Source organism: Nomascus leucogenys, chromosome 10, assembly GCF_006542625.1.
Source record: "Nomascus leucogenys isolate Asia chromosome 10, Asia_NLE_v1, whole genome shotgun sequence".
Taxonomy (NCBI): Eukaryota; Metazoa; Chordata; class Mammalia; order Primates; family Hylobatidae; genus Nomascus; species Nomascus leucogenys.
Genome location: NC_044390.1, coordinates 92,070,200 through 92,090,020, shown reverse-complemented (window position 1 = coordinate 92,090,020; position 19,821 = coordinate 92,070,200). Strand labels below are relative to the sequence as shown.

The window sequence follows — 19,821 nt, the reverse complement described above, 5'->3', positions numbered from 1 at the left end:
GCTTCTGTTACCTCATTAATATTGAATTTATGCGCCTTCGTTTGCACCTATGGGCTGCTCAGACCATAAGATGCTCCTTCTGGTGCTGGCAGCTAGGTAGGAAGACACGTTTATCAATAAACAATTATGGCACTTGAAGGCAAGTCTCTGATCTCCTGATTTTTCCAAGAGAACTCTGAAATCCAGATTTTACATTACATCTTCCAGTTTCTTGACAATGAATTCAGCTTCTTCATTTACATACCACGTAGGTCAAACTAGACACAGCTGTAGCTACAGTGTCACCAGCTCCTTCGTACAGATGAGAAACTTGAGGCTCACAGGGGCTGACTTGCCCAAGTGGCCCTGTGGAGTACGACCCAGGGTCTGGCTGCCTCCAAATCTGCTCCTTCCGGGGGACGTGGGGCTGGCCCTGACTGGCCAGCTCAGCTGTCTGCCTCCTGTAGAGCCTCTGCCTATTGGTTCTGGCTGTCTGGGGACAATGGGGGCGGCTGTCCTTGTCTTAGAAGGCCATGTTCAAAAGAGGGTGGAAGGTGACGCAGCCACCTGGCTTTGCAACGTCAGCTCTAATCTGATGGGCTGGGTCACTCCTCCCGGGCTCTGATGTGGTGTGGGCACTGAGGGGCCTGAGATATGTCCCGGCTGAGTTGAGGGTGGGGGGTCAGGTGGACTGGGAGGGACCTCCCTGTGACACTGGGGCAGTGAATTATAGATCTAGAGGAGGGAAGCTGGGAGAGGAGTCCAAGTGGACCCCAGGCGTGTTTCCTTTAGTCCCTTTAAGAAAATCATGTTTTTGCAAAATTTTTAAATCAGGAGATTTCATATACATTTCTGTATTTCTGGTTTTCATGGAAAACTTCTGTGTTCTCATCTTCCTCTGACTCCTCCCCGAATGGCTCACTCAGCCGCACAGGGAGGCTCTCTCCCAGCATCTCCCTACCACAGGGCCTTTGCACAGGCTGTGGCTGCTGTGGAATGCCCCCCGCCCCCCACCTTCTAGATTTGTGAGCTCCCTTCCTCACTGCCTTCTATTTTGGTTTTGGGTCTAGGTTGTGTTTGTGTGTGTTCTTTTTCTTTCTTTCTTTTCTTCTTTTTTTTTTTTTTTTTTTTTTTTTTGAGACAGGGTATTGCTTGGACACCCAGGCTGGAGTACAGTAGCACCATTACAGCTCACTGCAGCCTCGACCTCCTTGGCTCAAGTGACCCTCTCACCTCAGCCTCCCAAGTAGCTGGGACTACAGGTGTGCAGCACCATGCCCAGCTACTTTTTTAAAAATTAATTTTATAGGCCGGGCACAGTGGCTCATGCCTGTAATCCTAGCACTTTGGGAGGCCAAGGCAGACGGATCACTTGAGGTCAGGAGACCAGCCTGGCCAACATGGTGAAACCCTAATTCTACTAAAAAAAAAACAAAAACAAAAATTAGCCAAGTATGGTGGTGGGTGCCTGTAGTCCCAGCTACTCGGGTGGCTGAGGGAGGAGAACTGCTTGAACCTGGGATATAGAGGTTTCACTGAGCCAAGATCGTGCCACTGCAGTCCAACCTGGGCCACAGAGCAAGACTCCCTCTCAAAATAAATAAATAAATAAATACATAAATAAATAAATAATAAAATGAAATAAAAATAAATAAAAATACAAAAATTAGCCAGGTGTGGTGGTGGGGGCCTGTAATTCCAGCTACTCAGGAGGCTGAGGTGGGAGAATAGCTTGAACACAGAAGCAGAGGTTGCAGTGAGCCAAGATCATGCCACTGCACTCCAGCCTGGGCAACAGAGCGAGACTCCATCTCAAAAAAATAAAATAAATAAATAAATAAAAGTATTCTTTAGAGACAGGGTCTTGCTCTGTTGCCCAGGCTGGTCTCAACCTCCTGGGCTCCAGTGATCCTCCTACCTCGGCCTCCGAAAGTTCTGGGATTACAGGCATGAGCCACGGCGCCTGGCCTATATTTCACTTACGTGATGACTGTGTCTCAAATCCCAGTCTTTCCCCAATCCTTGCTGTGTTTTCTCTGTGCTCTGTCACGTGGCATGCGTTTTACCTGAGTTATTTGGTGCCTGCCTTTCCCTCCGCTATGGCAAAGCTCCACATAGCTGGGCTTTCGGTCTGTCCTGGTCATTCTCCCATGCCCAGCTCTTAGAACCTGCCTGGCACGTGGTAGTGCTCAGTGCGTGCTTGTGGAATGAATGAATGATCCACCTGGCCACACGGAGCCCACGTTCCTGCATGAGGCTATCCCTGCCCTGAGCCCATCCACTACCCTGAGCTCCGGCGCTCCCTTTAGATGGTGCATGGGCCCCTGTTTACCACAGTCCCTTGACTGGTGTCACCTGTTGCTGTTAGGATGTATTTTAAGAAGCATTACCACAGCATGGATAGGTTGCCTGTTTAATTCCATAAGCTCCAGGTGCGACAGCTTCATGTGCGAAGGGCTTTCCCACCACCTCCTATCCCGAGCCCCCGCCGAGGAGCCCCTTCCCTGGCCGGGCTCGGGCAGCTGTTCCGGAGCCGGTAGAGGGGTGTGGAGCTCTCACCACTCTCCCCACAAGCGTACTTGTCCCTTCCCCTGCAGAACGTGCGCATCGACCCCAGTAGCCTGTCCTTCAACATGTGGAAGGAGATCCCCATCCCCTTCTATCTCTCCGTCTACTTCTTTGACGTCATGAACCCCAACGAGATCCTGAAGGGCGAGAAGCCGCAGGTGCGGGAGCGCGGGCCCTACGTGTACAGGTGAGGCTGTGTCCAGGTGAGGGCGGAGGGACTGGCTGAGGCTGGGCAGGGGAGGGGTCTCAGAGTGGACGGGATGGGGAGGCTGCTGACGGAGCCCCAGAGGTTGTTCCAGAAGCAGGCAAGGCATAGTCGGGGTAAGTGCTAGTCCCAGAGAAGTTTTTGTTTTAGGTTTTTTTTTTTTTTTTTTAGAGATGGGATCTTGCTGTGTTGCCCAGGCTGGTTTTGAAGTCCTGGGCTCAAGCGATCCTCCACCTCAGGCTCTCAAAGTGCTGGGATTACAGGTGTGAATCACCAGACCTTGCCTAGAGAGGTTCTTTATGGAGCAGGGAAGGACCAATGGTGTGGGTCTGGGTGGAGGGTGCATGTGTGAGTTACACACATACATACACACACATACACATACACACACACATACATACACACGTACATACACATACACATACACACACACACACACACACACACACACACATGACCAGGAGCAGGGACCTACCCCCCAAACCCTATCTGGGCCAGAGGACCGGGTGGGTCAGCACAGGAAGGAGTCAGCTGTTTGTGGAACATGCTGGCCCAGGGACCACAGAGTCATGCCTTTGCTTTCTGCTTGCCCTGTACCTGGCTGTGGCCTAGGGGAAGTGACTTCATCACTCTGAGCCTCAGTTTGCCTGTCTGCAGACTGGAGAGACACAAGAGCCCCTTTGTGGAGCCTCCAGGACACTCAGGATGCACTCAGAGCTCTGAGACGGCTGGCGGGTGTGCCTGTTACAACGCCCTTACCCCCTGGAGTCTTCACAGCACCTCCCCTCCTCCACACCCCTGCTTCCCAGTTCACAGGCGGAGGAGTAGGGGCTCAGAGAGGAGAGCTGACTTGCCCCAGACACACAGTGTTCCAGGGATGGGGCAGGCAGAGGGTGTTCCCGCTGTTGGAGACCCACAGTCTGGTTCTGGGAAAGCCAAGATGAAAATCCAGCAAATGTGCCTGAAGTTTGGGAGTGGGAAACATGAGTCAGATGCTGTATTCCGTTCACTCATTCGCTCGTTCATTTAACAAATGTTTATTGAGCACCTACTAGGTGTTGGCTCCCGTTCTAAGCACAGGGGACCCAGCAGTGGACAGAATGGGCAAAAATGCCAAAGCTCTCTATACTCCTTCATTCTGTGAGCACTGATTAAGCACCTCCTGTGTGCTGGGGGCACAGGCAGACCAAGGCCCTGCCTCACCAAGCTGATGTTCTGATGGGGAGAGAGTAAAGAAGTGGACAAATAAGGGGAAATCAGGCAGCCAGCCATCAGTGTTGTGCAGACAAAACAGTGTGAAGCCGGAGTGCAGGAGGGAGGGTGGCCTTGGGGCTTGGTCTGACTGGAGGGTCGGGAGCACCTCTGCAAAGGGACACTCACTGGACCCGCATGGTGGGAAGAGGCCCTGGGGAGAGAGGGTCCCGGGCAGAGCATGTGCAAAGGTCTGAAGGCTGGGAACAGAGGCCTGTGCGGCTGGGGTTACGAGGGAGAGAGACGGTGGAGAGACGAGGCCTGAGCCTTGCTGAGGGCCTCAGAGGTCATGTTAGGATCCTGATTTTAACCTGCATGCAAAGTGGGGTTGTGGTCCAGAGCATAGCATGATCTGATTTCCACTTTTTTTTTTTTTTTTTTGAGACGGGAGTCTCTCTCTCACCCAGGTTGGAATGCAGTGGCGCATCTCGGCTCACTGCAACCTCCGCCTCCCAGGTTCAAGCGATTCTCCTGCCTCAGCCTCCCGAGTAGCTGGGATTACAGGCATCTGCCACCATGCCCAGCTAATTTTTGTATTTTTAGTAGAGACGGCATTTTACCATGTTGGGCAGGATGGTCTTGAACTCCTGACATCAGGTGATCTGCCCACCTCGGCCTCCCAAAGTGCTGGGATTACAGGCATGAGCCACCGCTCCCAACCTGATTTCCACTTTTCAAAGATTCTTCTGAATGGTGGAGAATGGCTTGGAGAGATGAGAGATCATAATGACAGCAGCAGCAACAGTCATGGCAGCCGATGTTTACCTGGTGCTTTCTCTGCACCCGGCAGCTGTGTTGATTGCTTTCCGGGTATCTGATTGCTTTACTGTGGGGAATTGTTTAATCCCCACAGCTGCCCCCTGAAGTAGGGCTTGTGATTACTTCCTTTTGTAGGTGGAGAGGCAATGGCTGTGTTGGGCGAGGGAAAGCAGAATGAGGCCGGGTGGGTGGCGACACCGTGTCCTGCAGTGGGGAGGCGTGGGGAGGGACAGACTTGGCGGAGGGGCTGAGCTCAGCTTTGGCTGTGGGGCCGGAGGTGTGCACAGACGTCCAGGGCCCCTGGTTCCCAGGCAGGCACTGCAGGCGAGTGGAAGGGAAATGTCCCATGCAGTGGGGTGGGGCGTCTGACCCGCTGGCTTCCCCCACAGGGAGTTCAGGCACAAGACCAACATCACTTTCAACAACAACGACACCGTGTCCTTCCTCGAGTACCGCACCTTCCAGTTCCAGCCCTCCAAGTCCCACGGCTCGGAGAGCGACTACATCGTCATGCCCAACATCCTGGTCTTGGTGAGGCTGCCCTGTGGCCCACGCTGCCTCACACCCTGGCCTCGTCCCCTGTCTCTCCTCCCGCCTGCCCCTTGTGCAGAGAGCAGTCCCTGAGGTGGTCGGAGCGTGAGGACTCACGCCTGGTGGGTGGCTTTCGGCCCTGTGCTGTCTCTGCTCACCCCCAGTGGGTTCTGAGTTTCCCAGGTGGGTCCACCTGTCTTGGTTTGGAAGTCCTGGCCAAAGTACTTTTTTTTCCCTTTTCAATTTACATTTCTGAGATCTCCAAAAGGGGCTGTCTTGTTGAGGGCTGAGCCACAGGCCCACGTCTGGGACTGGGGCTGGAGTTCATTTAGCCTGAGTCCAGTGGGGTGCAAGGGGGAGAATGGGTTCTCGGGAGCACATGTGGCCTTGGCACTGGAGGAGCAGAGGGTGGTTCTGGTGTCCCAGACGCCCCACGTGGCCACTCCAGGGGCCTCCTGCACCCCAGCATTTACCTTCATGGGCTCTTTGCTGTGAGGCCCAGCTGGGGCCGAGGGAGGATGGGCCAGCCACGTCCAGCCTCTGATGCTAGTGTCCCTTCGCCTTGCAGGCTGCGGCAGTGATGATGGAGAATAAGCCCATGACCCTGAAGCTCATCATGACCTTGGCATTCACCACCCTTGGCGAACGTGCTTTCATGAACCGCACTGTGGGCGAGATCATGTGGGGCTACAAGGACCCTCTTGTGAACCTCATCAACAAGTACTTTCCAGGCATGTTCCCCTTCAAGGACGAGTTCGGATTATTTGCCGAGGTACGTGTGGCCTGGTGAGAAGCCAGAGATTCAGGCCTGTGTCCTGTCTTCCCCTCACACAGCCTGGACACTGGTCACCGGCTTGCTTTGTAGCTGGCTGGGGATCTAGTGGCTGTGGGTTGTAAGTGGCCGAGAACCTGACTCAAACCGGCTTAAATGGGGAATGTTGGGGCTTATAGAACTGAAAATGCTAGGGTTGGATTCAGGTACAGCTTGATCCAGGCTCAAATGATGTGACTGGACCTTAGCAAATGGGAGGCTTTGCTGGTTGAAGGGGGCATGGCTGCTGGGGAGTAAGATCACAAGCTGACTCTTAATCTCGACTCCTGGCAACCTGGTAGGGTCACTGACTGGGCTTTGGAGCCAACATCTCGTCCATGGAGGGTCTGACTCCCTCACCTCAGCTTTCAATGAGTCCTTGGGACTGCTCCAGCCTCAGCCATCTCTTTGGTCTCTGCTGATCAGGGTAGAGTGCTGCGGGGGGGATATCGAGGTGCTGCACGTGATAGATACTCAGTGCATTTTTGTCAAGGGTGACGGGCTCCTGTCGTGTGGGTCAATTAGCAAGTTTGGGCTAAGTGGCACGATGCTGTAAAAGCATCTTGTAAATCCTGAAGTGCTTTGCAAATGAAAGTTATTACAAAGTCCCTAGTTTAGTATAATCTACGTTTGACCGCATATAATGAAAACCTCACAGGAACAGTCTAGCGGTAGGCTGTTCAGTGTTGGTGTGGCAGCTTCATGGTCTTAAGTGATCTGGAAGCCTTCTACTGCTCTGCTCTGCCATCCTTGGTGTGTGGTTTTCATCCTCAAGATAACCTCATTGTCCAAGTTGGCTGCTAGAGTGTCAGCAATCACATCACATTCCAGGCAGCACAGCAGGAAAGAAGTGGTGGGGCTTTAGGGAGCAGATGGAGGAATTGGGGGTAAAACAGCATGTCCTAGTTTCCTCCCTCTTAGGGAGGAAGAAAACCAATGTCCACTTCCTTTCTATCGGCCAGAACTGAGTCATGTGGCCACACCTAGCTCCAGGCGAAGCTGGAAAGGTAGCCTTTTAGCTGTGTGTGCTGATGCCCTGAGTACGGTTTGCGTTTTGTTATGAAGGAGTAAGGAGAGAGTGGGCTTTGGTAGTAACTGGCAGTTTCTGATGCTCTCTGTCCATTAGAACGATCATTTAAGGATCCTGTTGGGTGAGCATTTATTAATAATAACAATAATAATGAAAATAAAGACTAGCATTTTGAGCTGTTACTGTGTCCGGGGCACCGTACCTGGCCCTTTTTGCACATGAGCCCCTTTAATGCTCCCCTTGGTAGTGGCTCTGGTTATTCTTGGCTCCACATGGGCAGGTGACAGACACACATGGGAGGCTGGGCCAGGGCTTTGTGCTGGGTCCTGCTCTGGAGGTCTGTGATGGGTGCAGCCTCTCAGTCGGGCAACCTTGGAGCTCCTCAGTGTGCTCCACCCTGCAAAGCACTTCTAGATATTTCCTTCAGTCACTCATACCACTTTGTGCTTTGCATGTCTTTGGGATTGCAAACCAGCTTCTGGGAAATGCTCTCAGAGCACCAAAGCCTGGGCCCCACTATCAAGAACCTTGATGGGTTAGGACAGGCCAGGTTTTGCTGCTGTGACAAGCAGCCCCGGAATCTCCATGGCTTAGAACAACCAAGACTTTTTCCTTTGCTTGCACTCCACGTCCAGTGTGGGTGACTGGGGCACCCGCGCTTATGGTAGTCACTTGGGGACCCAGGCCGAGGGAGGCTCTGTCTTGACACACACCTCCTTGGCTGCTATAGCAGTGCCAGAGAGCCTGGTGAAAGGTGTGTGCACAGTCCTTAAAGCATCCCCCAAGTGACATGCCACTTCTTTTTCATTGCTCAGGGAGCTGACCTGGCCATGCTTTATTTTATGCTGGAGTAGGGTGTGGTGGGGGTGATCTGCCATTCACCTGAGACGAAAGCCAGACTTTCCCGGAGTTAGGAAGGGAGGGTGGAACACTGCAGCCATGGAACCCGGGACCGTTCCTCCTAGAAAGCTCCCAAGCCTCTCGTCAGTCCCCGGACACTGGGCATGTGGCAGTGAACCAGATGCCAGGGGCCCTGTCCTTCTGGTGGAGGGGGAGGAGGGCTCAGCCCAGAATGTTCAGACCAGGCCGGCTCAATGGGAGGCCCGAGCCTTACGATGCTCTTCCCTGCTGTGTCTGTAGCTCAACAACTCCGACTCTGGGCTCTTCACGGTGTTCACGGGGGTCCAGAACATCAGCAGGATCCACCTTGTGGACAAGTGGAACGGGCTGAGCAAGGTGAGGGGCGAGAGGCGGCGAGGGCCCCCATCGCCAGGGAGAGGGGAAGGCGGGCCGGGCCGTGACTGCTCGGGAATGGCAGGGACCACAGGGCTCCCTCCTTTGTCGTGAAGAGGGTGCTGGGAGGATGAACACTCTTGGAGGTGGAGGAGGGATTTTACCTCTGGTTAAAGCTTGACCAGCCAGAGGGGCAGGTGGGGTTAGTGACTGCTCACTGAGCTCACTGAGCACCTGGCGTCTGCTGGGAACTGAGCGCTTCCTTCCTTTTGATTCTTTACTCACAAAAATGTTTTGAAGGCTGGGCATGGTGGCTCATGACTGTAATCCCAGCACTTTGGGAGGCTGAGGCGGGGGGTGGGGGGATCACCTGAGGTCAGGAGTTCGAGACCAGCCAGGCCAACATGGCAAAACCCCGTCTCTACTAAAATACAAAAAATTAGCTGGGCGTGGTGGTGCATGCCTGTAATCCCAGCTACTCATGAGCTGAGGCAGGAGAATCGCTTGAACCCGGGAGGTGAAGGTTGCAGTGAGCCAAGATCACACCATTGCACTTCAGCCTGGGTGAGAAGAGTGAAACTCAGTCTCCAAGAAAAAGAGAAGAGATTCACATTACAAAATAAAACAAGAGAGAAAGATAAGTGCCCTTAGTATCACCTCCCACCCCTACCCCTCGCCCCAGAGGACACCCACATTACCAGTTCGGGATATATTCTTCCCGTCCATTTTTACCCATGTGCACGCCTGTATGTACGCAGAGAAATATGGAATTGTTTCTTCTTTGAATATCATGAAATCATACTACGTGCATTGTTTTGCAAAACTTGCTTTTTTCACCTTCGTGACCTTTTTTCAATATGCGTGAAAATGACTGTGTGACTTCCCACTCCCCACTCCCCGTGGTAGTTACCGCAAAGACCCTGAGGGCTGGGGACAAATCGTACCCCAACCAGTGCCCAGAGTGGCAAAAATCACCATCTGCAACCGGCACTAGCCATTCACGATAGCTGGAGTTCACGTTCATCGTGGCTTGTATATTCCAATATACCATACACGTGCACGTGATTTTAAACATCCTCATCATACAGAAGATTGGAAAGTGAGCAGTTGGTTTTGTCGAGTCTGGGTCTCGCTCCCCAGAGTCAGTTAACCTGATAGGTTCTGTTTTGGGGTTGTCCGGTGGTGGCCACCATTATGATTTTAAGTAGTTTGCCTGCGTGCCGATTGTTTTCAGGAGGTGCCTGTTGACGTCTGCTCTGAGGGCTGAGCACAGCCGCGCCCCACCTCTCACCTCACCTGCTCACCGCACTTCTTTCCCAGATTCAGGCTGGAAATGTGGGTGATAGGCCCATTTTGCAGATGAAAGAACTGAGTCCCTAGCGAAGTTGCACATTCAGGGGTCTGGGAGTGGGAAGCTGTGGTGGGTATTCTCTCTGTGTGTCTACACAGCCTGCCCTCTTCCCACCATGCCAGTATTGGGAATTGAGTGGCCATGTGTGCACCAGGGCAAGTTAGGTGTGCGGCACCTGAGAGGGCTTAGTAAGGGGCCTTGGCCCTACTGAGGGGTCTAGTCTGGATGCTTCCCCCCAGGTTGACTTCTGGCATTCCGATCAATGCAACATGATCAATGGAACTTCTGGGCAAATGTGGCCGCCCTTCATGACTCCTGAGTCCTCGCTGGAGTTCTACAGTCCTGAGGCCTGCCGGTAATCACTGGGACATGGGGCCTCCTGGGTTTCCTGGGTAGCTCATGGCCAAATTCTGTGGTGTTGGCTGTGCACTTGGAAAGCATTTTGACTCATCGTGGGTTTGACTCAGTAGCCCTTGGCACCAGCTTGAATTCTCTTTGGCCACACCACCAAGAGCCAAACTCCAGCTGCCAATGCCTCTACACGGCCCAAAGAGAGGCTGCTGGTGGTGGTTTGCAGCCAGGTGGTGCTGGGCTGGGAGGAGGGGGCAGGACATGTCAAGGTCACAGGGGGCCATGAAATGGAGGCGAGAGGTGGGCTCCCTCTGGCATCTGGCTGGTGGGCCCCGTGACCATCTGGGTGCTGAGACATCAGCTGGCATTGCTTGGCCCCTTCAGGCTCAGCTCTGTGTGTCCCATGGTCCCAGTTGTGGGGTAAAGTAGACAGTGGGTGGCTCCTGCAGCCCTTTTCTGGAGGCCTTGGTGTGTCGCGTTCCATTCTGGTCACTCTGGAAAAGTCCTTTACTTGGGAATTCACTCATGTGGACATTGACTTATCTGCCCTCCCAGCAAACCCTGTGAAGCCCTACTGTGTGCCAGATGCCCGGTAGTGAGAGGGTGGGCCAAGTCTCCATTCCCCAGGAGGTTGTATCCTATCAGGGCAACTCAGACAAATGCAAAAACACTAGAGTATCAGAGAGTGACAGTGCTTTTGCTCTGTGTGGCCACTTTTTACTGTTTTAAGTTTTTACTTATTTAATTTTTTAGAGATGGGGATCTCGCTATGTTGCCCAGGCTAGACTTGAACTCCTAGCCTCAAGGGATCTTCCTGCTTCAGCCTCCCAAAGTGCTGGGATTGCAGGTGTGAGCTACCGTACCCAGCTGACTTTAAAAGCTGAATTTTAAACTTGAAGAAAAGTTGCATGAGAAATACAAGTGGCCCCCGTCTCCCCTTCACCCACGTTCACTAGCCATGTTAAGCCCCCCACCCCCTCCTCTTGCTAAGTGTCTTTTTCCTGAACCATCTGAGAGTAGGTTAGAGGCTGTATGCCCCCTTACCTCCAAATACTCAGTGGGTGTTTTTCAGAAACGAGGACATTTTCTTACATAACCATAATGCTGTTATCAAAATGAGGAAATTTGACATTGACATAATACTATTATCTAAGCTGGCACTTTCCTATAAGTCAAAATATGCAAGGCACACATGCACTTTAAAATTTTTTAGTGGCTGCATTAATACAAGTAACAAGAAATTGGTGAAATTATTTTTAATAATGTATTTTATTTGACCTCATATATCAAAAATGGGATCATTTCAAGTGTTATTGATGAGTTTGTTTTTTTTTTTTTCGCTAGCAAGTATTAGAAATCGAATGTATTTTACACTTGCATCCCAATTTGGACTCGCCCCATGTCAAGGGCGGGATGGACAGCCATGCGTGCTGAGTGGCTGCCATGGACAGAGTGGGTAGCACAGTGCATGTTCAAGTTCAGAAGTGCTTTTGAGAAAGCACAGGAGCATGAACTGATGGAGGGTGGATGGGGTGGGTGTGGGGGACGGTGCTGCCACCCGAGGAAGTGATAGCTGAACTGAGATCTGACTGAAGGGTTGAAGTCTGGTGGATGAAGATGCCAGAGGAGACTGTTCTTAGGCAGAGGGAGCAGTGATGCAAAGGGCCTGGGGCAGGAGTGAGTGTGCTTAGGAACTGCAGGGAGGCCCTGGGCACAGGAAGGTGGGGCGGGGCTGAGCAGAGCTTATGCAGGGGCTAGATAAGAACAATGAATCCTAATGGTAGGTTAGACTAGAAAGGGTCACAGATTTTCAGCAGGGGCATGATACATTCTGTTCTTTTTTTAATTTCATAACTTTCAAAAACAATTTTGTTTTTAGAGACTGGGTCTCACCATGTTCCCCAGGCTGGTCTCAAACTCCTGGGCTCAAGTGATCCTCCCACCTCGGCCTCCCAAAGTGCTGGGATTACAGGTGTGAGCCATAATGCCTGGCCTCTGTTCTTTTGTAAAACTCCATCTGGCCGTAGCTAATACATTGGCGTGGGTGGGGAGGCAGAGTTGGAGCAGAGAGGCCTGTTAGGAGGTCGCTGCAGCTACCTGGGTGAGAGATGGGGGCGGTTTGGACCCGGGAGGTGGTAGCACCCGTGGGGAGAAGTGGCTGGATCTGGGCAGCCTTCGGCAGCGCCTGGCTCTGGCCGCCGGGTCTGGGTGTCCCCTCTCACCCTGTCTGTCCCCTGCAGATCCATGAAGCTAATGTACAAGGAGTCAGGGGTGTTTGAAGGCATCCCCACCTATCGCTTCGTGGCTCCCAAAACCCTGTTTGCCAACGGATCCATCTACCCTCCCAACGAAGGCTTCTGCCCGTGCCTGGAGTCTGGAATTCAGAATGTCAGCACCTGCAGGTTCAGTACGTGCCGTCCCCTGTGCTGGGATGGCGGGAGGGTGCGAGGGTGGGGTCAGCTGAGGGTTTATCTGCCCCGTGCTGTCTGCTTAATCTCTGGCCTCTGTACTCTTGATAATTCCATTAGGCTGAAGATAACGAGGCTGCAGGAAGATAATCTGAAAAGGAAGAAATGCCAGGTCTATTAGTTGCTGCCACAATAAAGTGACATGAATTTCATGGCTTAGAACAACACACACTGGTTATCTTGCAGTTCTGTAGTTCAGAAGTCTGCGTGGGTCTCACCGCGCTCAGATCAAGGAGGCTGTGTTCCTTCTGGAGGCTCTAGGAGAATCTGCGTCTGCCTTTTCTGGCTTCTAGAGGCCCCCCTGTGTTTCTTGGCTCCTGGGCCCTTCCTCCACCTTTGAGGCCAGGAACATGGCATCCTTCTGATTACTCTGTCCTCAAATCTCTTCCTGTGCTCCCTCTTCTGCCCCCTCTCCCAGTTCTAAGGACCCTTAAGACCACATCGTGCTCTCCTAGATACCCCAGGACAATCTCCCCATCTTGTTTATTATTATTTTTTTTGAGACAGACTCTTACTCTGTTACCCAGGTTGGAGTGCGGTGGCACCATTTCAACTCACTGCAACCTCCACCTCCCAGGTTCAAGTGATCCTCCCACCTCAGCCTCCCGAGTAGCTGGGACCACAGGCGTGCGCCACCACACCTGGCTAATTTTTTGTATTTTTGGTAGAGACAGGGTTTCACCATGTTGCCCAGGCTGGTCTTGAACTCCTGATCTCAAGTGATCTGCCTGCCTTGGCCTCCCAAAGTGCTGGGATTACAGGTGTGAGCCACCACGTCCAGCCTATTTTTATTTTTTGAGACAAGGTATCACTCTGTAGCCTGGAGCTGGAGTAGAGTGGTGCGATTATAGCTCACTGCAGCCTCGACCTCATGGGCTCAGGCGATCCTCCTGCCTCAGCCTCCTGAGTAGCTGGGACCGCAGGTGTGGGCCACGATATTAGCCATGGGCTAATTTTATTTTTGTAAATTTTTTGTAGAGATGTTGTCTCACCATGTTGCCCAGACTGGTCTCAAACACCTGGCCTCAAGTGATCCACCTGCCTCTGCCTGTTAAAGCAGTGGGATTACAGGTGTGAGCCACTGTGCCCCACCCATTTTCTGGACCTTCAAGGCAGCTGCTGAGCAGGCCCAGCGCCCGTTTACCCTGTGACCTGACATAGCTATGGGTTCTGGGGCTTAGGGCATGTACGTGTCCTAAATGACATGAAATGAGGCTGGCGAGGGTCTGTGTGTTACGTAACATCCTCTTGTTCCGCAGTGTGGGTGGCTAGGCAGATGTGATGATTGCTGTTGGCGTCGTGTCCCCTGACATTGTTGGTGTGTCTCAATTGTGTGCCAGTCCCTGAGACACCCTCGCCTCAAGTTGCTCAATTTGGACCCTCAGGCGTCAGTTTGATTCCCTGTCCTCACCTGGCTCTTCCAGTGCGTCAACAAGCCCAGATGGCTTTACCTCCAGGTTGAGTCCTCACTCCTTCCTCTCTCTTGCTCCCCACCCCAACCCCCGCCTCATTGTCCAGGCCACGGACACATCCTTCCTGGTGATCCAGCCCTTTCAGTAGCCCATCCCTCAATGGAGCATTGCTGCCGTACCATCCACCCCCTAGACCATCCAGTGCGGTCACTGCTGGTCTCTTGCGGCTGTTTAAATTGACATTGATTTAAACAAAATCAAATTAAAAGGCAGTTCCTTGGTTGCACTGGCCGGAAGTTAAATGCTCATAAGCCATGTGTGTCTAGCAGCTACTGTCTTGGATAGCACAGATAGAGAATATTTCCATCATCATAGGAAGTCTGTAGCACTCCCAACAGCAGCCGAGGGATCTTTTAACAACGCAGGCCGAGTGTGGTGGTTCACGCCTGTAATCACAACCCCGTAGGGGGCCGAGGTGGGAGGATCACTTCAGGCCAAGAGTTCGAGACCAGCCTGGCAATATAGCAAGACCTCTCTCTAGCAAAAAAAAAAAAAAAAAAAAAAAAAAATTAGCTAGGCATGGTGGTGCATGCCTGCAGTCCTAGCTACGTGGAAGGCTGGGGTGGAAGGACGGCCTAAGCCCAGAGGTCAAGGCTGCAGTGAGCTGTGATCACCCCACTGCATTCCAGCCTGGGCAACAGAGGAAGACCCATCTCGAAAAAAATGCAGATTGCCACCATACTCTTAAAATGTCTGGCAGCTCTGTCTGCATTCATAGTGAAGTCCAAACTCCCACCATGGACCTGGGCCCTGCAGGATCCAGCCCCTACCAGCCTCTCTGAAGGATCCAGCCCCACCAGCCTCTCTGACTCCATTTCTCCCTACACATCCCCTGTTCATTATTCTCCAGCCCTGATGCCTTCGCCCTCTTTCTAAAATATACCGAGGTCAGTGCTGCCTCAGGGCCTTTGCATGGGCTGCTTCCCCTGCTTGGAGAGCTCTTTGTCTGGACTTCTGAGTGGATCATCCCTCACCTTCTTTTGGTCTGCATGCAAATGCCACCTCCTCCGGGAGGCCTCCTCTGAGTTCCTGTTCTAAAGTTGCCCCGTCTCCCAACTGCTGCTCCCTGTGGCTTCCTCTTCTTGTCTTCTTGGTGCTCATTGCTCCCTGAACTCATGCACTGTGGATTTTATTCATTGCCCCTTCCATTCACTGTCATCCCTGCAGGCAGGACCCCAAGCTCCTCTTCTTGGTTTTATTCTTAGCTTCTAGAACTGTGCCCCGAATGTAATGGGTACTTATACAGTATTTGAATATAGGGATGGTGAGTGCGTTCTGTACTTAGGAAATCGAGGCCCAATGCTGGATGCGACCAAGGTCACAGGGTTGGTAGGACCGGAAGCGGCCCTCTATTTGACTGTGTCTTGCCTTCTGGGAGCCTTTTTGGTTGAAGCCCCGTCCTCCAGCTGGAGATGGCGACTCTAAAGGACTGGTCTGCAACAGGGGTCAGGAGGAGGGACTGTCAATAGATTGGATGCTTTCCCTCATTTCAGGCAGAATGGAGCAACCTATGAGCGAATGGTTTGGAGCTGGGGCCTGGGATGCCCGCTGCTGTCTCCTGGTCCTGTCTGGCCCCCCTGGGCATTGGCCTCTGCTTGCTTCCTTCTTTGCTGGTATCGGCGGGGATTTCTGCTCGTAAGGTTGAGGATGTTACACACCCAATAGGTGTGCTACAGCAACTGTCGCAAGTGGCAGATGCTGGACTCCACTTGATTTAGGCCAAAAGGGCACTTCTTGGTTTGCGTAATGAAAAATTCCAGGGCAGATCTCTGCATTAGGCACAAATCCAGAACTTAGATGTTGTCTGGAAGCTGCCTCTGCCAAGTCCCAGCTCAGTTTTCTGCTGGACTGGCTTTGCTGCCAAGCAGGCTCTCCCTCCTGGCTGCCTGTGGAGGCTCCAGGCTCACCTCCGCCCAGCTGCGAGTCCTGCAGGAAGGGGGCCACCTGTGTTTCCTTCACTCCAGCAGAAGTTCCAGGGTTTGCTCTAATTGGTCTGCCTGGCTCCCATGCCCAGCTGTAAACCAATCACGGTAGCCGAGGTGGACTGTGCTGATTGGCCAGGCTTGTGTCACATGGTCAGCTGGCTCCTGGGTGGGCCGGCCCCACTCCAAGCACAAGGCTTAAGTAGGGGTGTAGGTACCAGGAGGAGGGGGGAAACGACATGCCCATCCCCTCCAAGGGTGTGGGATGAGGTGTGCCCTGCCTTCTCTTAGCACATCTGCCGAAATAATTTCAAAAGCGCAAGGGAATTTTAAAATACTTATTTAAATAAAGTTTTTTCTTTTCTTTATTTATATTTTTGAGACAGGGTTTCTCTGTTGCCCAGGCTCAAGTGCAGTGGTGCAATCACAGCTCACAGCAGCCTTGACCTCCTGGGCACCAATGATTCTCCCACCTCAGCCTCCCAGGTAGCTGGGAGCACAGGTACACACCACCATACCCGGCTAATTTATCTTATTTAATTTTTTTTTTTTTTTTTTTTTTTTGTGGAGATGCGGTTGTGCCGTCTTGCCTGGGCTTAGTTTTTGCTTCTAAATAAAATATACATAGATACAAAGAAGTTCCCAGATGACTCATGCAGTTTTTGGGGTTTTTTGCTTTGTTTTTTGAGACAGGGTATCACTGTCGCCCAGGCTGGAGTACAGTGGTGCCATCATAGCTCACAGCAGTCTGACCTCCATCACTCAACTGATCCTCTCACCCCAGCCTCCTGAGTAGCTGGGACTGCAAGCGGTTGCTACCATGCCCAGCTAATTTTTAAATTTTCTTTAGAGCGGGGTCTCACCATATTGCCCAGGCTAGTCTTGAAGTCCTGGGCTCAAGCGATCCTCCCGCCCAAAGCGCTGGGATTACAGGCATGAACCGCTGCGCCTGGCTGACACGTGCAGTTTGAAACTTCACAAAGTCAACGCACCCGGTGGCCAGCACCCTGACTGAGAAACGGACACAATAGGCCCTGGATGCCACTCGCGCTCCTCCCCCCGCCCTGGCGTCCAGCCCCAGAGCTCAGCTGGTTTGCGTCTTCACGTGAATGGACCCATAAAGCTAGACTCCTTTTCCGGCCCGTGCACCCCTTAGCACCCTGGTGCGATTCGTCCGTGACGTTGTGGGTGGTCGCAGCTCCTCCTCTCCATTGCTGTGTGGTGTTCCATCATGGGCGCCACCTCCATCTTCTCCTTCCATTGCTCCTGGGCATCCAAGTTCCTATTTTTTGACCATGACCGTGGTGCACACGTGTCGTTTGGTGCACCTGTGTCTGTGTTTCTGTGGCATGTTATCTAAAGAGTAAAGGTACCATGCCTTTGCCTTTCTGGGCCTTGAAATCTGTTGGACTCAGACAACTCCCTCTCAAACCTCCCTGTGGCGAGAGGGCATCGGACTTGCCTCACAGAGCCAACTAATTATCATCCGTGGCAATCCTGGGCAATTATGTCTGGCTAGATATGCCATAAAGCTATAAATTAATTATCGCTTACAGCTGGGAAGATCTCTCTCGGCGTGTTTGGTAATAAAATTGGAAGAAACACATGCGTGGGATCGTGCAGGCTCGGCCTCTGAAGCAAGGGCGGGGGCTGGCAAGTTGTTCCATCCCACCTTGGTCTCCATCTGGGGCTGTGGGTAGGCCAGGGCTTGGTTGAGATTCCTCCAGAGTCTGGCTCCGTGGCTGCCGCCTCCACGGAGGAGGCATGAGAGGCAGCGTTTTCCAAATTGTGGAGGACACTGTCCCTGCGGGTGCTTGGGATGACTCCAGAAGGTCCAAGGAGGTGAGAGTGAGCTTCTGGGTCCATCCTCTTTTCCTCCTTGCCATCACGTGCAGGAGAAGGTCTCTGTTGGTGTTGAGAGGACTTGAAGAGCGTTCCACACTCATCAGCCTTTTTTGTTTTTTTTTTCTTTCAATAGAAAAACAGCAGGGCTCCCAGTTAAAGCCGCGTGCAGTAACAGGTTCTAGTTAGAACTTACAGCATTATTATTTTCCGCGGTATTTTTAAAATATGTCCTTTTTTTTTTTTTTTTTGAGGCAGAGTTTCACTCTTGTTGCCCAGGCTGGAGTGCAATGGCACAATCTCGGCTCACCACAACCTCTGCCTCCTGGGTTCAAGCGATTCTCCTGCCTCAGCCCCCCGAGTAGCTGGGATTACAGGTGTGCACCACCAGGCCTGGCTAATTTTGTATTTTTAGTAGAGACGGGGTTTCTCCATATTGGTCAGGCTGGTCGCGAACTCCCAACCTCAATTGGTCCACCCGCCTCGGCTTCCTAAAGTGCTGGGATTACAGGCGTGAGCCACCGCGCCCGGCCTTTTTTTTTTTTTTTTGAGACAGTCTTGCTCTGTTGCCGAGGCTGGAGTGCATTGGTGTAGTCTTGGCTTACTGCAACCTTCGGAAACTATCGTCCAGGCTGGAGTGCAGTGATGCAATCTCAGCTCCCTGCAGCCTCCGCAACCTCTGCCTCCCAGGTTCAAGCAATTCTCCTGCCTCAGCCTCCCGAGTAGCTGGGATTACAGGCGCATACCATGCTCAGCTAATTTTTGTATTTTTAGTAGAAACGGGGTCTCACCATGTCCAGGCTGGTCTTGAACTTCTGACCTCAGGTGATCCACCTGCCTCGGCCTCCCAAAGTGCTGGGATTATAGGTGTGAGCCACAGTGCCCGGCCCAAATATGTACTTTCTAATTGCAGCAAGTGTTCGCACAGCTGTAAAGCTTCCCTTTAAAATACAGAGACTTAAGGAAGGCACTGGCAGCTGGTTGAGAGCAGCACATTATATAACAGTGCGGGGGGCATTCAGATGTGATGAAATTGAAACGGTGTTGGCATGAATGATGCTTGAGAAACCTTAAGGGCAGGGATGCACAAGGACTAAGAAAGAGGAAGTCCGACATCGATAATCCCAGCTTTTATTTCAAACCAGTGCCTGGCTTTGCTAAGAAAAGCAGAGATACTTTAGAAGTGTGAGGTTGTGAGATGCATGTGAGCATGATTGCCGGTCACCTGGCCAGCAGTGAGGGATGGCTGATACTTTGTGGGAAGGAGACTGTGTGAGTTTGATGAGGGTTTTTTTTTTTTTTTTTTTTTTTTTTTTTGAGACGGAGTTTTGCTCTTTCGTCCAGGCTGGAGTGCAGTGGCGTGATTTCAGCTCACCGCATCCTCTGCCTTATGGTTTCAAGCGATTCTCCTGCCTCAGCCTCCTGAATAGCTGGGACTACAGGTGCCCGCCACCGCGCCCGTCTAATTTTTGTATTTTTAGTAGAGACGGGGTTTCACCATGTTGGCCAGGCTGCTCTCAAATTCCTGACCTCAAGATCTGCCCGCCTTAGCCTCCCAAAGTGTTGAGATTACAGATGTGAGCCACTGCGCCTGGCCTTTTTTTTTGGAACGAAGTTTCGCTCTCATTGCCCAGGCTGGTACACAATGGCACAATCTCAATTCACTGCAACCTCTGCCTCCTGGGTTCAAGTGATTCTCCTGCCTCAGCCTCCTGAGTAGCTGGGATTACAGGCGCCCACCACCACCCCCAGCTAATTTTTGTATATTTAGTAGAGACGGGGTTTCACCATGTTGACCAGGCTGGTCTTGAACTTCTGACCTCAGGTGATCCACCTGCCTCGGCCTCCCAAAGTGCTGGGATTATAGGTGTGAGCCACCGCACCTGGCCTCTGATTCGGTTTTTTTTTTGTTTTTTTTTCCTTTCTTATTGAGGCAAAATTCTTGTAACATAAAATTAACCATTTTAAAGTGAACGATTCGGTGGCATTTAGCAGGGTCACAAGGTTGTGCAGCCATCACCTGTATCTCGTTCCAGAACATTTCTGTC

The 19,821-nt window shown here is 52.1% G+C and overlaps 1 protein-coding gene across 13 annotated transcripts in view; it reads left to right on the top strand.

Annotated features, from left to right (window-relative positions):
• LOC100602794 (scavenger receptor class B member 1) overlaps nucleotides 1-19,821 on the top strand; it is a 105,341-nt gene that overhangs the window by 62,132 nt on the left and 23,388 nt on the right. For all 13 annotated transcript variants that reach the window (XM_030821666.1, XM_003276251.4, XM_003276250.4 and 10 more), the window contains 6 exons: nucleotides 2,577-2,734; nucleotides 5,152-5,293; nucleotides 5,862-6,065; nucleotides 8,275-8,370; nucleotides 9,958-10,073; nucleotides 12,310-12,476. In XM_030821666.1, coding sequence (XP_030677526.1) covers nucleotides 2,577-2,734; nucleotides 5,152-5,293; nucleotides 5,862-6,065; nucleotides 8,275-8,370; nucleotides 9,958-10,073; nucleotides 12,310-12,476 — 883 coding nt within the window. The remainder of the gene's footprint in view (nucleotides 1-2,576; nucleotides 2,735-5,151; nucleotides 5,294-5,861; nucleotides 6,066-8,274; nucleotides 8,371-9,957; nucleotides 10,074-12,309; nucleotides 12,477-19,821) is intronic.